The 18,477-nt window shown below is 42.5% G+C and overlaps 1 protein-coding gene across 1 annotated transcript in view; it reads right to left on the minus strand.

Annotated features, from left to right (window-relative positions):
• Nucleotides 1–18,477, minus strand: part of LOC102391810 (collagen alpha-4(VI) chain) — a 152,227-nt gene that overhangs the window by 37,968 nt on the left and 95,782 nt on the right. Inside the window, 7 exon segments of the mRNA XM_045166790.1 lie at nucleotides 7,075–7,568; nucleotides 7,657–7,668; nucleotides 11,875–11,911; nucleotides 14,241–14,276; nucleotides 15,470–15,532; nucleotides 17,463–17,525; nucleotides 17,631–17,666. Of these exon segments, the coding sequence (XP_045022725.1) occupies nucleotides 7,075–7,568; nucleotides 7,657–7,668; nucleotides 11,875–11,911; nucleotides 14,241–14,276; nucleotides 15,470–15,532; nucleotides 17,463–17,525; nucleotides 17,631–17,666 (741 nt within the window).

An 18,477-nucleotide genomic window follows, 5' to 3' on the forward strand; every position in this document is an offset into this window, starting at 1 on the left:
TGACATCTTATTTGCCCACCCTGATAGGGCTCATTTACAAACTGTCCTCCAGGTTTTGACCCAGGCATTAACGGACAGAGGCTTAAAAATTGCCCCAGAGAAAATTCAAGTCAATCTGCCCATAACCTACTTAGGACGGGTTATCAGTTCAGAAACTGTAACTCGTGCCCCATTAAAAATGAGAAAAGATCACCTTGTTACTTTAAATGATTATCAAAAACTTTTAGGAGATATTAATTGGATCAGACCTTATTTAAAATTAACCACTGCTGAATTAAAGCCTCTTTTTAATATTTTACGTGGGGATCCTGACCCAACTTCTAAAAGACAATTAACTGCTGAAGCTCAGGAAGCTTTAGACAAAGTAGAAGCAGCCCTATCTGATAGCTATGTAAAAAGAGTTAATTTACAGACAAACTGGCAATTCCTTTGCTTAGCTACTCCAACTGCGCCTACGGGAGTTTTATGGCAAAACGGCCCCCTAGAATGGGTCCATCTCCCCGCCCAAGCTAAAAAAAATAGAGGCTTCTTATCCAGGACTGATAGTTATGTTGATATTAAAAGGGAGAAAACGGAGCATTGAATTGTTCGGTAAAGAACCAGCAGAAATTGTAATTCCATATAATAAAGAACAACTTGATGCTCTTCTAATGTTTGATGAGGACTGGCAGATTGCCGTAGGAAATTATTGTGGTCAAATTCTGCATCATTTACCTTCGCATGTTTTGCTGAATTTTATATCCAGACATCCAGTTATTTTTCCTGTCAGATGTAAACAATCTCCTATTCCAAATGCTCAGATAGTTTTTACTGACGGGTCAGCAAACGGTAAAGCCTCCATAGTCACTAAAAATCACCAAAAGGTTTTAGAAATACGGGAAACTTCAGCTCAAACAGCTGAAATAACAGCAGTCATAGAGGCTTTTGCTATGTTTGCAGATGAGGAATTTAACCTTTATTCTGATTCTCAGTATATTGTCAGGTTGTTTCCACACATTGAAACTGCGGTTTTGCCTGAAAATAAAACTACCATATTTCATTTGTTAAGTAATTTACAGCAACAAATTTGGAAAAGAAATAAAATATTTTTCATTGGAAACATTCCGGCTCATTCCGGATTGCCCGGCCCTTAAATGCCTTTAATGACTTGGCTGACTTGTTAACCAGAAATACAGTGACTACGGTGATTGAGGAAGCCAGAGCCTCTCACTTACTTCATCATCCAAATGCTACTGCTTTAAGATATCAATTCCAAATTCCCAGAGAAACTGCTAGGGAGATTGTGCGCTCTTGCTTACACTGCCCCACTGTTTATAATAGTCTACCTATGGGAGTTAACCCTCGTGGTCTCAAACCTAACATACTCTGGCAAATGGATGTAACTCATATCTCTTCATTTGGAAAACTTTCCTTTGTTCATGTAACTGTAGATACCTTTTCTCATGTCATTATTGCAACTGCTTGTACCGGAGAGGCAGTTAAAGATGTTATACAACATCTCTTTACTTGTTTTTCGTATCTAGGTCTGCCAAAGGCTTTGAAAACTGATAATGCCCCTGCTTATACTTCTAAGTCTTTTCAGGAATTTTGTTTACAGTTTCAAATTAAACACAATACAGGCATCCCTTATAATCCCCAGGGACAAGCCATTGTGGAAAGAGCACATCAAACATTAAAGCTTCAAATTCAAAAATTAAAAGAATGGGAGTTTAAGTATAGCTCTCCCCATCAAATCTTGCAACATGCTCTTTTTGTAATAAATATTTTAAATGCCGATTCGGCCGGAACTACTGCAATGCTTCGCCATTGGTGCCTGGAGCAATTGAATGCAAAGCCATTAGTCAAATAGAAGGACTTCCTCTCCGGACAATAGAAAGGTCCCGACCCATTGTTAACCAGCGGTCGAGGATATGCTTGTGTTTTTCCACAGGACGCAGATTCTCCAATTTGGGTTCCGGACAGATTGATTCGTCATGTCTCAGCCCCTCGGATACCGGACTCCATGGATGCCGCGACCCCGCAAGAGGAAGGGCCCCCTCTGCCTCCACTTCCCCCGCCAGCACAGGAGACGCCGCCAACATCGAGACAATTGACTTCAGGGACCTCGGATGAGCAAGGAACGGATCCTCCTGCCGAACAGATGTCTCAGCTTCACGTATGGGACACTACTCCCCCTGATTCCCTGCGCTGCAGAAACATCCCAGGCCGCCTAACTCAGGCGACCTGGAATGCCCCCATACCCACTTGGGGACAAATAAAAACACTCTGTCACCAGGCACGAGGAATGACTTCCTCGCAGGGATCTCCAGCTTCTCCTGAGAAAATGTTTATTGCCATGCTTGCCTTGCTTTCCTGCCAGGTAAGCGCCTCTCCTATTCCAGCTAAGCATTGGGCATATCCCCCAGATCCTCAACACTCTCGACTGGATTTTACCACCGCTGGAGCAGCTAATGACTTTTTTCACACCTTCTCTAACTTTATTTCTGGCAAAAATATTCTGTCTAATATCCCTAGTTATGCTGTCATTGGTGCTCTAATCCTACTTCTCATAATCATTACTATAGGGCCAGACTGGGACTACAACACAGCTAAAGGAAGATGGGATCAGAGTCATTTTGTTAGATGTATTCTTGAAGGACTTAGGCGCGTTCTAAGCCTTTAAACTATGGCAAATTGGCAGACATAGAACAGGAGGAGAAGGAAGCTCCTGGTAAATTCCTAGATAGACTGAGAGAAGGCCTTCGCAGATTCACTGAGATTGATCCCAAAAGTGAAGAGGGAAAAGTGATCTTAAAGGACAGATTTCTCACTCAGTCGGCTCCAGATATCCGCCGTAAGCTATTAAAATGGGCGTATGGACCAAATCAGTCTTTAGATACTCTGTTACAACTGGCTCAGACAGTCTATTATGATAGGGAATATGAGGAAAAGAAAGAAAGGCAAAAAAAACAAAAAACAAAGGAAAAGGCGAAAGCCTTCGCCATGGCTATGAAAAACGTTCTTAAACAGCCGGAGAAAAATGCCCAGAGGGGCCCAGGTGAAAAGGGATGGGCTTGCTATTACTGTGGAAAGGAGGGGCACCTCAAGCGGGATTGCCCTCAGGCATTTAAGCCGCCCCCGGCTCCATGTCCGGTCTGCAAAGGACCACACTGGAAGAGAGACTGCCCCCAGAGGCGTAGGTCTCCGGGGTCGGACTCTCAAGACAATCAGAACTGAAGGTGCCCGGGGGTCCCCACACAAGCTCCATTCCTAATTACACTTGAGGAACCCCGGGTATTAATAGTTGTGGGGGGCCAATCCGTCGATTTCCTTTTAGATACTGGGGCAACTTTTTCTGTGCTTACTGAAGCCCCTGGCCCACTTTCTTCCCCATCCGCTTCCATAATGGGACTGTCTGGATGAACCAGAATGTATTATTTCAGTTATTCTTTATCTTGCAACTGGGATTCTGTACTGTTTTCACACGAGTTTCTGATTGTGCCAGAATCTCCCTCACCCCTTTTGGGAAGGGATATACTGAGCAAGGTCCATGTCTCTGTTTTCATGAATATGGAGCCCTCCCTTTCTCTCCCTTTAGTTGAAACACCCACCGGGAGAAATAATCAGTCTGTGAGAGTTAATAAGGCTTTCTCTTATCAAGAAATACAAAGAATCAAGGAGGATCTGGGAGACTATTTAGAGGACCCAGAAAAATATATTAGAGATTTTAAGGGTGTTACTATGCTTTATGACCTCACTTGGAAGGATGTGATGTATATCTTGGGACAAACACTGACTCCTGAGTCAAAGACTCGAGTTTTGGGAAAACTTCCTTGTATTGTCAGGATTCTTCAGCAGAGTATTTGGAAGCTCGTGACTGAGCTGCATCTGGCTGTTTTAAGAAATAAAAAAGGGGGAGATGTTGGGGGCCAGAGTGAGGCACTCAGCCCGTGGCAAAGGTCATGGGGAAGGAGGCTCGACATACGCAAAGGTGGGATCGAGCCTCAGGAGTCCCCCTGGAAATCCTCGAGCATCTACCCCCATAACCAGAGCCTGCCTACTTTACTACTTTGTGCTCTCACCTACACCTCTGACTTTACGGGGGGATGTCCCTCACCATCTCTTTTGGAGAAGGAGTTAACTTAGAGCTCCAGTTAATAAAAAGTCCTGGGCGTGACAAGAGTGTTTTAACCTACAAACTCCTCTGAAGGTTCTCCAGCCTGCCTGACAGGCTTGTCTGGTCACATGTGATTGCTCACAGCCTCCCAACCGTGAGAAGCATGAGATGCTTTAAACCTTCTAAAAACAGGTTCCTTAGAAAAGTTAGAAAACCATTAGTATAAGTATAATGGGCTGATTAGAAATTGTATTGGTGAAGGGTTTTTCATTTGTTGAGCCAATGTTTGTTGCTAAGTCTTCACATCCCCTGCCCTTATACACATTAATGAATATATAGAAGAAATAAATATTAACCTTTGATATTAATCATGTTAGACCTTAGGCTAAGTAAATTCTTTCCTTAACTAAAACCCACTACACCCTCACCCTATAGGAATGTAACTTTATCTGGGTGGCATCTGTTTTAAGAATAATCACCCCTGGAGAAATAAGTGTCCTGGTTGACTGACCGCTGTCACAAGGAGAGGGTCATAAATTGTCAGCAGGCCCCCTGGCCAGAAGATGATGTAACACCCCTAAGACCTCTGTATACATTTGTATGAAGCACCTGACTTTGATAAAAGTCAGGACTGCTGACCCCACGTGACTTTTGCATAACATCTCAGTGTATAAAAGTAGACCATGGAAAATAAAGAATTGGGATCAGTTTCTCGAAATACTGGTCTCCCCATGTTGCTCTCTCTCTCACTCTGGCTGAATCTCCATCTGGAGCGCGGAACCCACCAAGCTTACTAATTTTGCCTGGGCTTCTAAGATCCGACCGGGGAGGCCTCAGTGTCTCCTCTCCTTCGGGAGAATGGAAGGACATCTGCGGCCTACGTAAGTGGTGCAAGCTTCTTGTCTTGAGTTTTATTGGTCTCCCGCGTAAACCAAGCTACTCAGCCTCTTTTCTCCACTGAGTTTTCCTACTGAGCTATCCTTATTCTATTACTCTTTACATCTTTAATTAATATCTAATTGAAGCTATTGTATCCTGATCCTTGCCGACGCCGTCCCCGCTTTGAACTCCCTGTATCAGCCGGGGCTGGACCCCGGCAGGGAAGCCTGGTGTGCTGCAGTCCATGGGGTAGCAAAGAGTTGGACACGACTTAGTGACTGAATGATCACAGCTTGTCTCACTCTGCCTTTACTAATCGATTCAAGGCAGTTACTGAGAGTTGCCACCATCCCCTACCCATTCCTGTCCAGACATCCTGGGAGGCAAGAGGGACTGAAAACTAAAGATATTTTGTCCATCCTTCTCAAGAGTTCACAAACTGTCACAATTTTACCTATTGATTCCTAGAAGCATAGTCACAGCTATGTCAACAAAACCGCCCACCTCCCACACAAACTGCACACCCAACCTTCAGAGAAAACTAAATGGTCCAGCACAGATGACTTTTTTAGCTATTAGATTGAACCATATGACATTTCCATTTTTGCAGGTCAGAAACAGTTGAATATTGCCAGTGGAACATAGCTCAAGCTGATATGCATCAGCCTCCTGAAATCACTTAAGAAGGCAATCGTCTTTCATTCTTATAAATCATCCCAGATGTTCCATAAGAATGTTTTACATGGGTTTTAGTTAGAAAAGTAAAGTTTAGAGACTAGATCGATGAATACATTGTGGTACATGTAGCAAACCAACACATGGTTACCAAAGGGGAAAAAGGAAGGAGGGATAAGTTAGGAGTTTGGGATTAGCATATGCACACTGCTATATACAAAACAGATAAACAACAAAGATCTACTGTATAGCACAGGGAATTATATACAACACCTGTGGCAATAATATAATGGAAAAGAATATATTTGAATCATTGAGCTGTATACCTGAAACACAAAACTAAAATCAACTATATTTCAATTTCAAATAATAAAGTGTGGTATATACATACACTAGAAAACTTTAGTTTTAAAAAATTACTCAATAAAAAATTAATCTATAAGGATGAACAAGAGAACAGACAGTAAGTTGAGTGAAAGAAGCCAGATACAAAGAGATACATGCTGTAGGATTCAATTTGCACAAAGGACCAGATGAAACCATTCGATGGTGACAGAAGCTGGAAAGGTCATATGAGCAAACATACAGAATGCCTGAAGTATTCAGTTACCTTGAACTATGTCTTGGTCATTGGGCTTTAAACACATATAAAAACCCATCTAGCTGTATCCTTAAAATCACTACCCCTTATACACTTTGTATATGGATTTTATGTATGCGTGTGCTGAATGCTCAGTCACGTCCAAATCTTTTGAGACCCTGTGGACTGTAGCCCACGAGGCTCCTCTGTCCATGGGATTTCCCAGGAAAGAATACTGGAGTGGGTTGCCATTTCCTCCTCCAGGGATCTTCCCAACCCAGGGATCGAGCCTGCGTCTCCTGCATTAGCAGGCGGATTCTCTACCACTGAGCCACCAGGTAAGCCTCCATGGGTTTTATATCCCAAGTAAAACAGAGAAGATAAATTACAGTCGGTGGACCACCCTCAACCCCCCGCCTCATCATACAGGTTAGCAGAGTGGGTAAGCACCAGCTATTAAGGTAGATAAAAATCAGCCAGCACCTAACAAGACATTTGACCTGTGATGACATACTTAACCTGTCTAAGCCTCAGTATTCTCATCTCTGAAATGGAGCTCTACGATGACATCTACCTTATAAAGTTTGAGAGGAGTTCAATAAGACTCTTTAAAAGGCACACGGCATGGAGTATATACTCGATGGCTACTCCAAGGATGGCCACTAGGCACCGGCAGTAACACTGGCAGCAGAATCTGTAACAAGACATCCCCCTAATCCTGTACCTGTCTCCCACACACACATATACATCAGTTTCTGGAGAATTCTTCCCCTGACCAGCTCTCACTCCCCACTAGGTAAGCACTAACCCCTGGACCCCTGCCCAGCCTCAATCCCCCACTCACCAGCAGGGCATCCGGGAGGTTGTGGTCCTCCGTGAAGGTGATAACCACAGCAGTGATGTCCAGCGCACTGAGCTCTAGCATGGCGGTGCTAATAGAACCTGCATCCGGGGTCGGGCCCGCCTGGAAGAACACTGCCACCTTCCTCAGGAGACGGCCTGCACGCACGCGCTTGAAAGCGTGTCTAGCCACAAACCTCATGGCGTCCCCAAGGCGCCGGCTGCCAGATGACCCTGCCAGCGACAGCCCCCTGACCGCCCGCAGCAGCGCGGGCCCCACCTTGCGGTCAGAGAGGCGAACCAGGTAATCGGTTCTGTTGCTGTAGGAGACAATGGCCACCCGTGCACCCACAGGGCAGTTACTCCCACTGATTTCCATCTTCATCAGCAGAGACAGTAAAATGTCTCTCATCCTCTCAAAATCCAACCGGGAGACGTCATCTGATGTGTCCAAGGCGAAGACCACCTCGGTTGGGAACGCTGGGCATTTAGAAACACCTAGACATGTGGAGACACAGATTTAGAACTGTCTGCGATGCCTGTACATGGGTGAAGGCCGGAATGAATATTAACAAATGTTATTTACCTGCTGAACAGGCTGGAAGGGAAATGTTTTGGGAGAGAAAAGAGGACATTGTTAATTGACATAGGCAAAGACACTTTTGCCAGCATTGATATGAAAACCATCTCCTCTGAGAAATTCAAGCCTCTGTGACTCCTGCCTGAGTGTGGCAGAGACCTCAGCTTGCTCTCCAATATCCACTCCCCGCTTTTCCCCATAGTAAAAGAACCCCAGTCTCTGACTGGGTATATGGATGCCTGGAACAAAGACTGCATTTCTCAGTGGGATAGCATCTTACTCCAAACAAGTATACTTTTCCTTTCTTTACCTGCTGGCTGAAGCTTGACAGACATCTTGGGTCATAAGGTGATATGGGAAAGAGCACCCCTGCCCCAGCGCCAGAGGGAAACAGTGGAAACAGTGTCAGACTTTATTTTTGGGGGCTCCAAAATCACTGCAGATGGTGACTGCAGCCATGAAATTAAAAGATGCTTACTCCTTGGAAGAAAAGTTATGACCAACCTAGATAGCATATTGAAAAGCAAAGACATTACTTTGCCAACAAAGGTTCGTCTAGTCAAGGCTATGGTTTTTCCTGTGGTCATGTATGGATGTGAGAGTTGGACTGTGAAAAAGGCTGAGCGCCAAAGAACTGATGCTTTTGAACTGTGGTGCTGGAGAAGACTCTTGAGAGTCCCTTGGACTGCAAGGAGATCCAACCAGTCCATTCTGAAGGAGATCAGCCCTGGGATTTCTTTGGAAGGAATGATGCTAAAGCTGAAACTCCAATACTTTGGCCACCTCATGCGAAGAGTTGACTCATTGGAAAAGACTCTGATGCTGGGAGGGATTGGGGGCAGGAGGAGTAGGGGACGACAGAGGATGAGATGGTTGGATGGCATCACTGACTCGATGGACGTGAGTCTGAGTGAACTCCGGGAGTTGGTGATGGACAGGGAGGCCTGGCGTGCTGCAATTCATGGGGTCGCAAAGAGTCAGACATGACTGAGTGACTGAACTGAACTGACCTGACTGATATTATAATACATAATTTATATTATTATATGTTATATAATAAAGAGCCTGTACCCCTGAGCACCATGGCACTCCACCAACTCCAGACTGACTGTCTCAGGCTCTGATTCAAGAACTATGTTTGTGTCCCTGCTTTTGAGCTGAGTCACACTGTACTGAATGGACTTAAATATAATACATTGAGCTACTCAGAAACTATATACACACACACATATGTATATACACACCTATCTTAAACCATATCTATAATAAAACATAGTAATATTAGTAAGTAAGTATTAATATTGTGTGTATTAGCTGTTCAGTCATGTCCAACTATTTGTGACTCTATGGACTGTAGCCCACCAAGCTCCTCTGTCCATGGGATTCTCCAGACAAGAATACTGGAATGGGTTACAATTCCCTTCTCCAGGGGTTCTTCTGACCCAGGAATTGAACCTGGGTCTCCCACATTGAGGCAGATTCTTTACTCTCTGAGCCACTAGTGAAGCCCAAGTATTAATATTATATTATTGTTTATTAATTTATGTATTAATATATTATTAATAACAATTATTAATGTGGTGCACATATTATGTATAAATGTGTATACACAAGCAATATATTTTAATGGAAGATACTAGAAAACAAAAATTAAAATCACCCTTAATTTATCACATACATGTGTATGTATATATGTATAATTTGTTTGGGGCTGCCATGGTGCCTTAGCAGTAAAGAATCTACCTGTCAATGCAGGAGACTTGAGATCAATCCCTGGGTTAGGAAGATCCCTGGAGGAGGAAATGGCAACCCACTCCAGTATTCTTGATTGCGAAATCCCATGGAGGGAAATCCAGAGGAGCCTGGCAGGCTACAGTCCATGGGGTCGCAAAGGGTTGGACACAATTAAACAACAACAACACATGCTTTGTTTTATTTTATAAGACTTGGAGCTTATGATGTGTTCTATACTGAATCTTTTTTCACTTCATATATGATGAACATCTATTCTTTCCATCAATAAATTTAGAGCAATATCATCTGGAGAACTATGATGTCTCGTGCCAACATCCCTTTGTGATGAGAATACTTGAACCTTGCATATCTGTCCAATTACAGCCCCAAATGAGTCTCTACAATTATGGCTTTTGATAAATACATTGTCCAGTGGCTTTTCAGAAAAGTTGTGCCAATTGACATGCCTACATTTCTCAACCTTGGATAGGGACTTTTTTCTCATCTTAAAAATATTTCCAATTTAAACAAAAAATATCTTATTTTAATTTGTATTATTTGACTGATTATGAAGTCAACCGTTGCTACAGGTGTATTGTAATTTTTCTTTCCTGAATCCTCCATTCATGAGGTTGACCCATTTTCAATCTAAAAGAGTATTTTACACTCAGGTTTAGCAAATTATGAAGTGCCTGTTTTTGTAGATGAAAATGATTGAGTAGCAGTGATTTTATATATTTCAACATGATGGAGTAAGGAAGTTAGAGCGTTTCCCTGGGTTCATGGCTTATATTGCATATGTTTTCCCACTTTTTTTCTGTTTATTTTTTACTTCACAATGCTTCTGAACGTAAAAGGAGTTTCACTTTTAACTTTGAAACTTTTTTCCTTTGTGGTCAACATAATGGTATTATTCTTTATGATTTCTAGGAGAAAAAAAATCCAGAATCTTTCTGAACAGTAACTGAATGGGAATGGACAGAACATGGGAGAATTAGTGTAAGAGGGGTGGGATGGTTTGGGAGAAAACCCAAACTAAGCAACTTGCCAAGTTAATGTTCACTTCCCATTGCCGGTGTATATTATAGGTGTAAATATCCTGGAGTACACTGAAGACAGTCAATGAATTTCAATCTGGGAACATGACAAGCATTACTTAAGATTTGAGGATTCATAGTTCCATTTTTAAAACACAAATGTCAATTTAAAAGGACCCATTACTTACTGGGAGAAGGCAATGGCAACCCACTCCAGTACTTTTGCCTGGAAAATCCCATGGACGGAGAAGGCTGGTAGGCTGCAGTCCATGGGGTCGCAAAGAGTCGGACACGACTGAGCGACTTCACTTTCACTTTTCACTTTCATGCATTGGAGCAGGAAATGGCAACCCACTCCAGTGTTCTTGCCTGGAGAATCCCAGGGACGGGGAAGCCTGGTGGGCTGCCATCTATGGGGTCGCACAGAGTCGGACACGACTGAAGTGACTTAGCAGCATTACTTACTGAAGGCTCATTGTTGATCTCCCTTGTTTAATGGATGAAATAAAAGAACAGAGCTTCTCTTTGCCTGTTTTGTGTTAAGAAGCACAGAGATGTGCAAGTGTCCAGTTATTGTGTGAGGTGCCATGCTGCAGTGGAATTTTTCTTCGCTGTTGAGATAGCATGCCTTTTGTCCATTTCATGTGTTTTAACTTCATTTTATTGAAGTATAGTTTATTTATAATGTCATGCTAATTTCAGGTGTACAACAAAGTAATTCAGTTATACACACGTGTGTATATATTCTTTTTCATATTTTTCCCTTGTAGGTTATTACAAAATATTGAGTACAGTTCCCTGTGCTATATATGGTAGGTCCTTGTTGGTTATTTTATAAATAGCAGTATATTAATCCCAAATTCCTAATTTGTTCCTCCCCATTTCCCTTTCAGTAACTGTAAGTTTGTTTCATGTTTGTGGGTCTATTTTTATTTTGTAAATAAGTTCATTTGTAACTTTTTGTCTTAGATGCCACATATAAGGATATCATATGAGATTTGTCTTTCTCTGTCTGACTTCACTTAATATGACCACTTCACTATAATACCACATTTTTTTATCCATTCATCTCTCGATGGATATCTAGGTTGCTTCCATGTCTTGACTACTGTAAACAGTGCTGTAATGAACACTGGGGTGTGTGTATCTTTTTAAAGTATGGTTTTCTCCAGATACACACCCAGGAGTGGGGCTGCAGGATAGTGTGGTGGCTTTGTTTTTAGTTCTTTAAGGAACCTCCATACTGTTCTCCGTATCATCCACTTCATTGCTGAGATCACGTTGAAGAAGGTTACTTACCCAAGGGGGAACTGAGCCGAATATATTATAAATTGTAAAAGACCCTTCCGGGATGGACCATGCTTCTCCAAATCCCAGGTGACTTATGCTCCCAAAGCATGATCCATCCCCACTTCACAGTGCTGGCTCCTTTTGAGGCTTTGTAACAACTTACGACAATTTTCACGAGCGAACTTGATGATTTCACAAGGCTGTTAGAAAGATGGAAAATAAAGAGTATTTAATTTGAAGCATATTCCTCCTCAACCTCATGACTTAGAAACCTTATAAGGAATCAGTGCCTATCTGATGCTTTTTAATCCACAACAGAAAACCCAAAATTTATCACAGCAGATAAAACTTTCCAGAAGTTATAAATATTTTATATCTAATACACTGCCCATATTATTAGAGATAGGTAGAAAAGGGGAACCCTTCTTTTTTTTTTTTTATCTGCTTAACAAAGGAATGGAAGCAAATTTGATTTTGAAGAAGTTTAATCCAGGAATCTCAGCACAAAAAGCAGAGGAATGCCTTCAATTCTTGGGTCTCTACATTAGTGACTCCTGTAACATTTCTTCAGAGCGACAGCCAAGACATTGTACCCTCAGCACCTCCCCTAGGAACCCTCATTGCTCCCTTAACCCCTTCCTCTCTGCTCTGTCCTCTTCTCCAACCGACCCCATTATGTTCTGCTCCTCAGTTGCTCCACACCCTTCCCTACCTCCCACCACTGTACTTTTGTACCTGGGACGTGAAAAATAATCATAAGGCTGAAATCCTTTTCAGGTGCGCCATAAGACACAGTGGCCTCTACCATACTGCTAAGTCACTTCAGTTGTGTCCGACTCTGTGCGACCCCATAGATGGCAGCCCACCAGGCTCCCCCGTCCCTGGGATTCTCCAGGCAAGAACACTGGAGTGGGTTGCCATTTCCTCCTCCAATGCATGAAAGTGAAAAGTGAAAGTGAAGTCACTCAGTCGTGTCCAACTCTTAGCGACCCCAAGGACTACAGCCTACCAGGCTCCTCCATCCTTGGGATTTTCCAGGCAAGAGTACTGGAGTGGGTTGTCATTTCCTTCTCCAATGCATGAAAGTGAAAAGTAAAAGTGAAGTCGCTCAGTCATGTCTGACTCTTTGCAACCCCATGGACTGCAGCCTTCCAGGCTCCTCCGTCCATGGGATTTTCCAGGCAAGAGTACTGGAGTGGGTTGCCATTGCCTTCTCCACCTACTATACTAGGTGTTGGCTTATAAATACTCCATAAGCAAGTTTTTTACTTAATTTATTTTTTATTGAAGGATAATTGCTTTACAGAATTTTGCTGTTTGCTGTCAAACCTCAACATGAATCAGCCACAGATAGACATGTATCCCCTCCTTTTGAACCTCCCTCCCATCTCCCTCCCCACCCACTCCTCTAGGTTGATACAGAGAGCCCTGTTTGAGTTCCCTGCTGCTGCTGCTAAGTTGCTTCAGTCATGTCCAACTCTGTGCAGCCCCATAGACAGCAGCCCACTAGGCTCCCCCGTCCCTGGGATTCTCCAGGCAAGAGTTCTGGAGTGGGTTGCCATTTCCTTCTCCAATGCATGAAAGTGAAAAGTCAAAGTGAAGTCCCTCAGTCGTGTCCGACTCTTAGTGACCCCATGGACTGCAGCCTCTTAGGCTCCTCTGTCCATGGGATTTTCCAGGCAAGAGTGAGTTCCCTGCATCATACAGCAAATTCCCCTTGGCTATCTATTTACATATGGAAATGTAAGTTTCCTTGTTGCTCTTTCCATACATCTTACCCTCTCCTCCCCTTTCCCTATGTCCATAAGTCTATTCTCTTTGTTTCTCCACTGCTGCCCTGTAAATAAATTCTTCAGTGCCATTTTTCTAGATTCCATATATACATGTTAGAGAATGAAGTGAGTCAAAAAGAGAAAGATAAATACTGTATAAGCAATTTTTGCACTTCACCAAAAAAGCTTGTTTGTTTTTCACACAGGGGTGAAAAGTGAAAGAAAGTGAAAGTCTCTCAGTCGTGTTCAACTCTTTGCGACCCCATGGACTATACAGTCCATGAGATTCTCCAGGTCATAACACGGGAGTGGGTAGCCTTTCCCTTCTCCAGGGGATCATCCCAAGTAGACTTCGAAGTCTTCCTTTCATGCCAACCAGTATTACTCAAAAACATCCAGATTTAAAATATTCTACTCTTTAAAATATTGTTTAAATATTTAAAATATTATTCTGTTCCTTTTATTTGATTTGGCTATAATCAACTAGAGTAAAGTCTATAAACTTTAAAGTATCAAGAGAACTTACAAGAGGAGAAATTAAAGAATTTTTACAGATTTCTATCTTGCGAAGGTGGAAATTTTTGTGTTTTTAAAAAAATAAAGTTTAGAATTAAAATATTCACACCCAGGAAAAACAACAGATTCTATAGCCATTTCAGATACCGGAAGAATCAGAGAATATAAAATAACTATGCTTTGTATGTCTGAAGAAATAAGAAAGATCCTTGAAAATATGAAAAAAAAAATCTTTACCTACCATCATATCTACCACACCTTTGGGACCCTTGATGCCCTGGAAAAGACAGAAATGGGTTTCAAATGCAAGTTCTTGGAAGCCCAACACATTATTCTGAAGACTTGGCAAGAGAACTTGAGAAGTTTACCAAGGTACAGAGACCACCCCTTTTGGGCCTGAAGTTCTGTCTGACTCCTTAAGGAAGGAGGTCAGAGTGTCTAGGAGAGGTGTCCCAGACCTCAGAGTTCAGGGTGTCCAGGGAGATGCTACAGAAAGACCCTTAAGAGACCAGGTCATTTTGAGACCAGGCCACAGTTGAGGATTAAAATCAGGAAAAGGTCATTCAAGATTCCAGGACCACTGATAGGCAGTGCTAAAGTGGACCCCAGCCCTCCCCTTTCCCTTCCCTGCCACCCACCACCACCCTATCTGTTCTCGAGCACACACAAGTCTCCCCTGGAAACCGTCCCAACAGACCCACCCAACTCCAGCCACCCTGGGACTCTGAAGCTCTCTGTTCTTATTCGGGCTCTGTGAGGTAGTCAGTTGTGACTTCCTGCAGTTCACTATAACCTCCTCAGCCTTTGTTTCTCCATCTGTAAAATGGGCATGGTGGTCCTCCTACTTTTAAGATTTTTGAATCTATCTTTAAGATTTTTGTGCACCTCTCCAACAAGCACTAAACTGCAGTGAAGGCTGCAGGTTCAACCCACTGCTGACTCCCTGCACCTTCCTTCATGGATGACAGTCTGGCCTCGTAGGATGAAGCATAAGGCAAAATGACAATCACCTCAAGGTTTTTTCTTTCATACCAAGTGACTTTCCAGAGAATTTTACAAATATCTGTGGACCTGTAACATTGTCAGTTCAAGAAAGATTTTATAAATGTCATATTTTGTTAGGATTTCTTTCTGGTTTTTGCATAAATGTCATTCCTTAAGGAGCTTATCATTGTTTACAATGATAAGCTCACTCTCCAGTGAACTTTATGTATTATTTTTGCATTTAGACAGATTCATGAATCTTCAGGCACTCTAACATCTTCCCCACATTTAAGTCAAAATATCTATATTTAATAAATACCATATTGTGTAAGGACTTGACGCTAACATCCTCTAAAGCAAGTTTGGCCTATTCCCTATAAAGCTCCTCCTGCACATTTTAAACGTTTATTTCTTCTTAGAGATGCCTCTCATCAAATCCTTAATCACTTTTATTTTCAAATAAAAGAAAGGAGAAGTCCGTGTTACCACTGGTCCTGGAGGGCCTGGGTCACCTGGAGTTCCAGCAAATCCAGGAAGTCCAGCATTACCCTGAAAATGACCAAACCAAAGGAGTAAGCGACCCCTTGAACACGACTTGATTAAGACCAATAGACCCATTTTGAGATTCCAAGTTGTCCTTATATGTGAGGTCTAATGAGTCTGTTGTGGACCAGTTAGTGGGGTGAGACCCACAGACTGGGGGGAGGCATCTCTGTGGGAACCACTTGAGTCCCCACCGTACATACTTAACTGGAGTTAATGTGTGTGTCTTCGCACAAATACTTCCAGACAGAGTCTTACACTATGTCTCAGTCCTCAGCTGAGACTCGTCACATAATTAAATGAATGCAGGAAATGAGTATTGAGGGTCAGGCATCAAGAGAAAGGAAAAGTTCCTATTAGCTTCTGATCTTTAGTGTCTCAGAAGCAGTCTATGCTGTCCATGGACTCACTGCTCATCTTACAGGTATTTGAACTGATACTGAATTATCTGCGTGTAACTGACACTTTATCTTTTTAAATTTTAAACAGGAGAGAGAAGTTTAACTGAGAAAGGTAATATTAGCCAGTATAATCAAGGCTGTGGTCCTTCCAGTACACGTACAGATGTGAGAACAGGACCATAAAGTAGGCAGAGCACTGAAGAATTAATGCTTTTGATTGAACTGTGGTGCTGGAGAAGACTCCTGAGAGTCCCCTGGACAGCAAGGAGATCAAACCAGTCAATCTTAAAGGAAATCAACCCTGAATATTCATAGGAGGGACTGATGCTGAAGTTTGAAGCTCCAGTCCTTTGGCCACCTGATGCAAACAGCTGACTCATTGGAAAAAAAACCCTGATGCTGGGAAAGACTGAAGGCAGAAGGAGAAGAAGGCAACAGAGGATGAGAGGTTGAGTGGCATCACCAGTTCAATGGACATGAACATGGGAAAACTCCAGGAAATGGTGAGAGACAGGGAAGCCTGGAGTGCTGCAGTCCATGTGGTCATGAAGAGTCAAACATGACTTGGTGACTGAACAACAATATTAGCCAATAGTAAGTCAGGTTAGACATAGATCAAATTTTTCTTTATGTCCTTGCCAGTCTATGAAAATGCCAATCATAAACTGCCCAGATAATACACACTATCTTTCCATTCTTCTTTTCTACACTGAACCCTAGTCCATGTTCTTCTCCCAAAAGACCTAACTCCCTAATGTGGAAGTGTTAGTCACTCAGTCACGTCTGACTCTTTACAACTCCATGCCAGGCTCCTCTGTCCCTGGAATTCTCCAGGCAAGAATACTGGAGTGGGTAGCCATTCCCTTCTCCAGGGGATCTTCTCAACCCAAGGATCAATCTCCAAGGATCTTTCTCCCACATCGCAGGCAGATTCTTTACCGTCTGGGCCACCAGGGAAGCCCCTATCCATCAGCTAAGCACTACCTAGGTGTGGGGTATCCACCAATTACTTTTTTCAAGAAGGGCTGCCAGTGACTGTGGATCTTCAAGACAGAATCTTCCAAACCTGAAGATTTTAATGGTTTCATGGCAAAAACCCTAAACTACAGAGGAAACATGACTCCAAGTCCACCAAGATGGCAGCCACATTCTTGAGAGTCCAGTCCTAGAATACCTAAAAGAAAGTCAAGGCTTAGAAGAATCTTAAAGAAACAGTAATGATTATCCTGCGGCTAAACCATCTAGATTTACCAAAGACAAGGGTACCCCTGAAACTGTCTTTAAAAGGTTGATACTGCGTAAATGAAACTCCAACTTGAATTTTCTGTGTTATGGTTTGGTGAGCTGCACTTACATTTAGATGATAAATGATAATTTATTTATTATCATTAAGCGGGGAGTGACCAAGAAAGGTGTAGAATATTCTGAGGAGGACATGGGCTTTCTGCTAAAAAACCCATTAACCCAGTAGAAATGGAGTCCTATGAGTCACAATGTAACCTCTGTAGATGTGGGGAAATTCATTTGGCTCTTACCCTCTTCCCTCTGAGTCCCTTTGCCCCCTTCTCTCCTCGGTGGCCTGGGTCACCATCTTCTCCCTTAATAGAATCAAAAGCAGAACCATGAGTGTAAAGAAAAATAAAGGACAAACAAATGACACACACTGCATACCAGATATCAGGGCCAAAAAGATATCTTCTTACTTGTGCACCAGGGTAGCCAGGAAATCCAGGTTCACCCTAGTGTCAGAAATGAGATAAGGGCTTTGCTTAGTGTCATATGATTAAGCTTTCTTTGACATTCGTTGGGGGGAAAAGAAGGAACTACAATTTTGAGGAAACAGACTCAGAAACCAGTGCCAGTAAAAACAACGATCACAACGGCTGTTATCTTCAGCTCCTCCCAAGTGGCCGTATTTCCCTTCTACAACTCAACGCAAAACAATGTACACATGATTTTTACAAATTCCTCCTCCTTCCTTGATGTATTGTGTAACGAAACTTTCTCCTTGTGCATTTTTTATCTATCAGTTTAAGTAACCAGAGGTATGATCCAATGGAAACCAAGGGAAGGGGCACTAAATTGCTGCAGGAGAGTAGGTGATCACTGTCAGACCAAAGACATACTACTACCAAGCAATCATTCAGTCAACAAGTATGTATTTAGCACCTACTGTCTGCCAGACATGTCTCTAGGCATTGGGAATTCCATGGTAAACAGAATAAAGATCCTGTCATCAAGGAACTTACCTGCTAGTGAGAGAGGGACATACAGTCTGCCAGGGTAAGATCAATGCTATTCCGGAAAAAAGGATTAAGGAACAGATAATGACGTGTAGGGGTGAGGAGTGTAACTGTTTTATACCAGGGTGTCAGGCAAAACCATTTTGGAGAGGTGGCATTTGGGTAAAGAATTCTTCCATTATTCTTCCAGTAAGAATTACAGAAGCACAAAAAAAAAAAAAATAAAATAAAAAAAAAGAATTACGGAAGCAAGCCAAACAGATGTGCCAAAGAAGAGCATCCAGGCAGAGGAAGGAGTATGTGAAAA

This window comes from Bubalus bubalis, chromosome 1 (genome assembly GCF_019923935.1).
Source record: "Bubalus bubalis isolate 160015118507 breed Murrah chromosome 1, NDDB_SH_1, whole genome shotgun sequence".
Taxonomy (NCBI): Eukaryota; Metazoa; Chordata; class Mammalia; order Artiodactyla; family Bovidae; genus Bubalus; species Bubalus bubalis.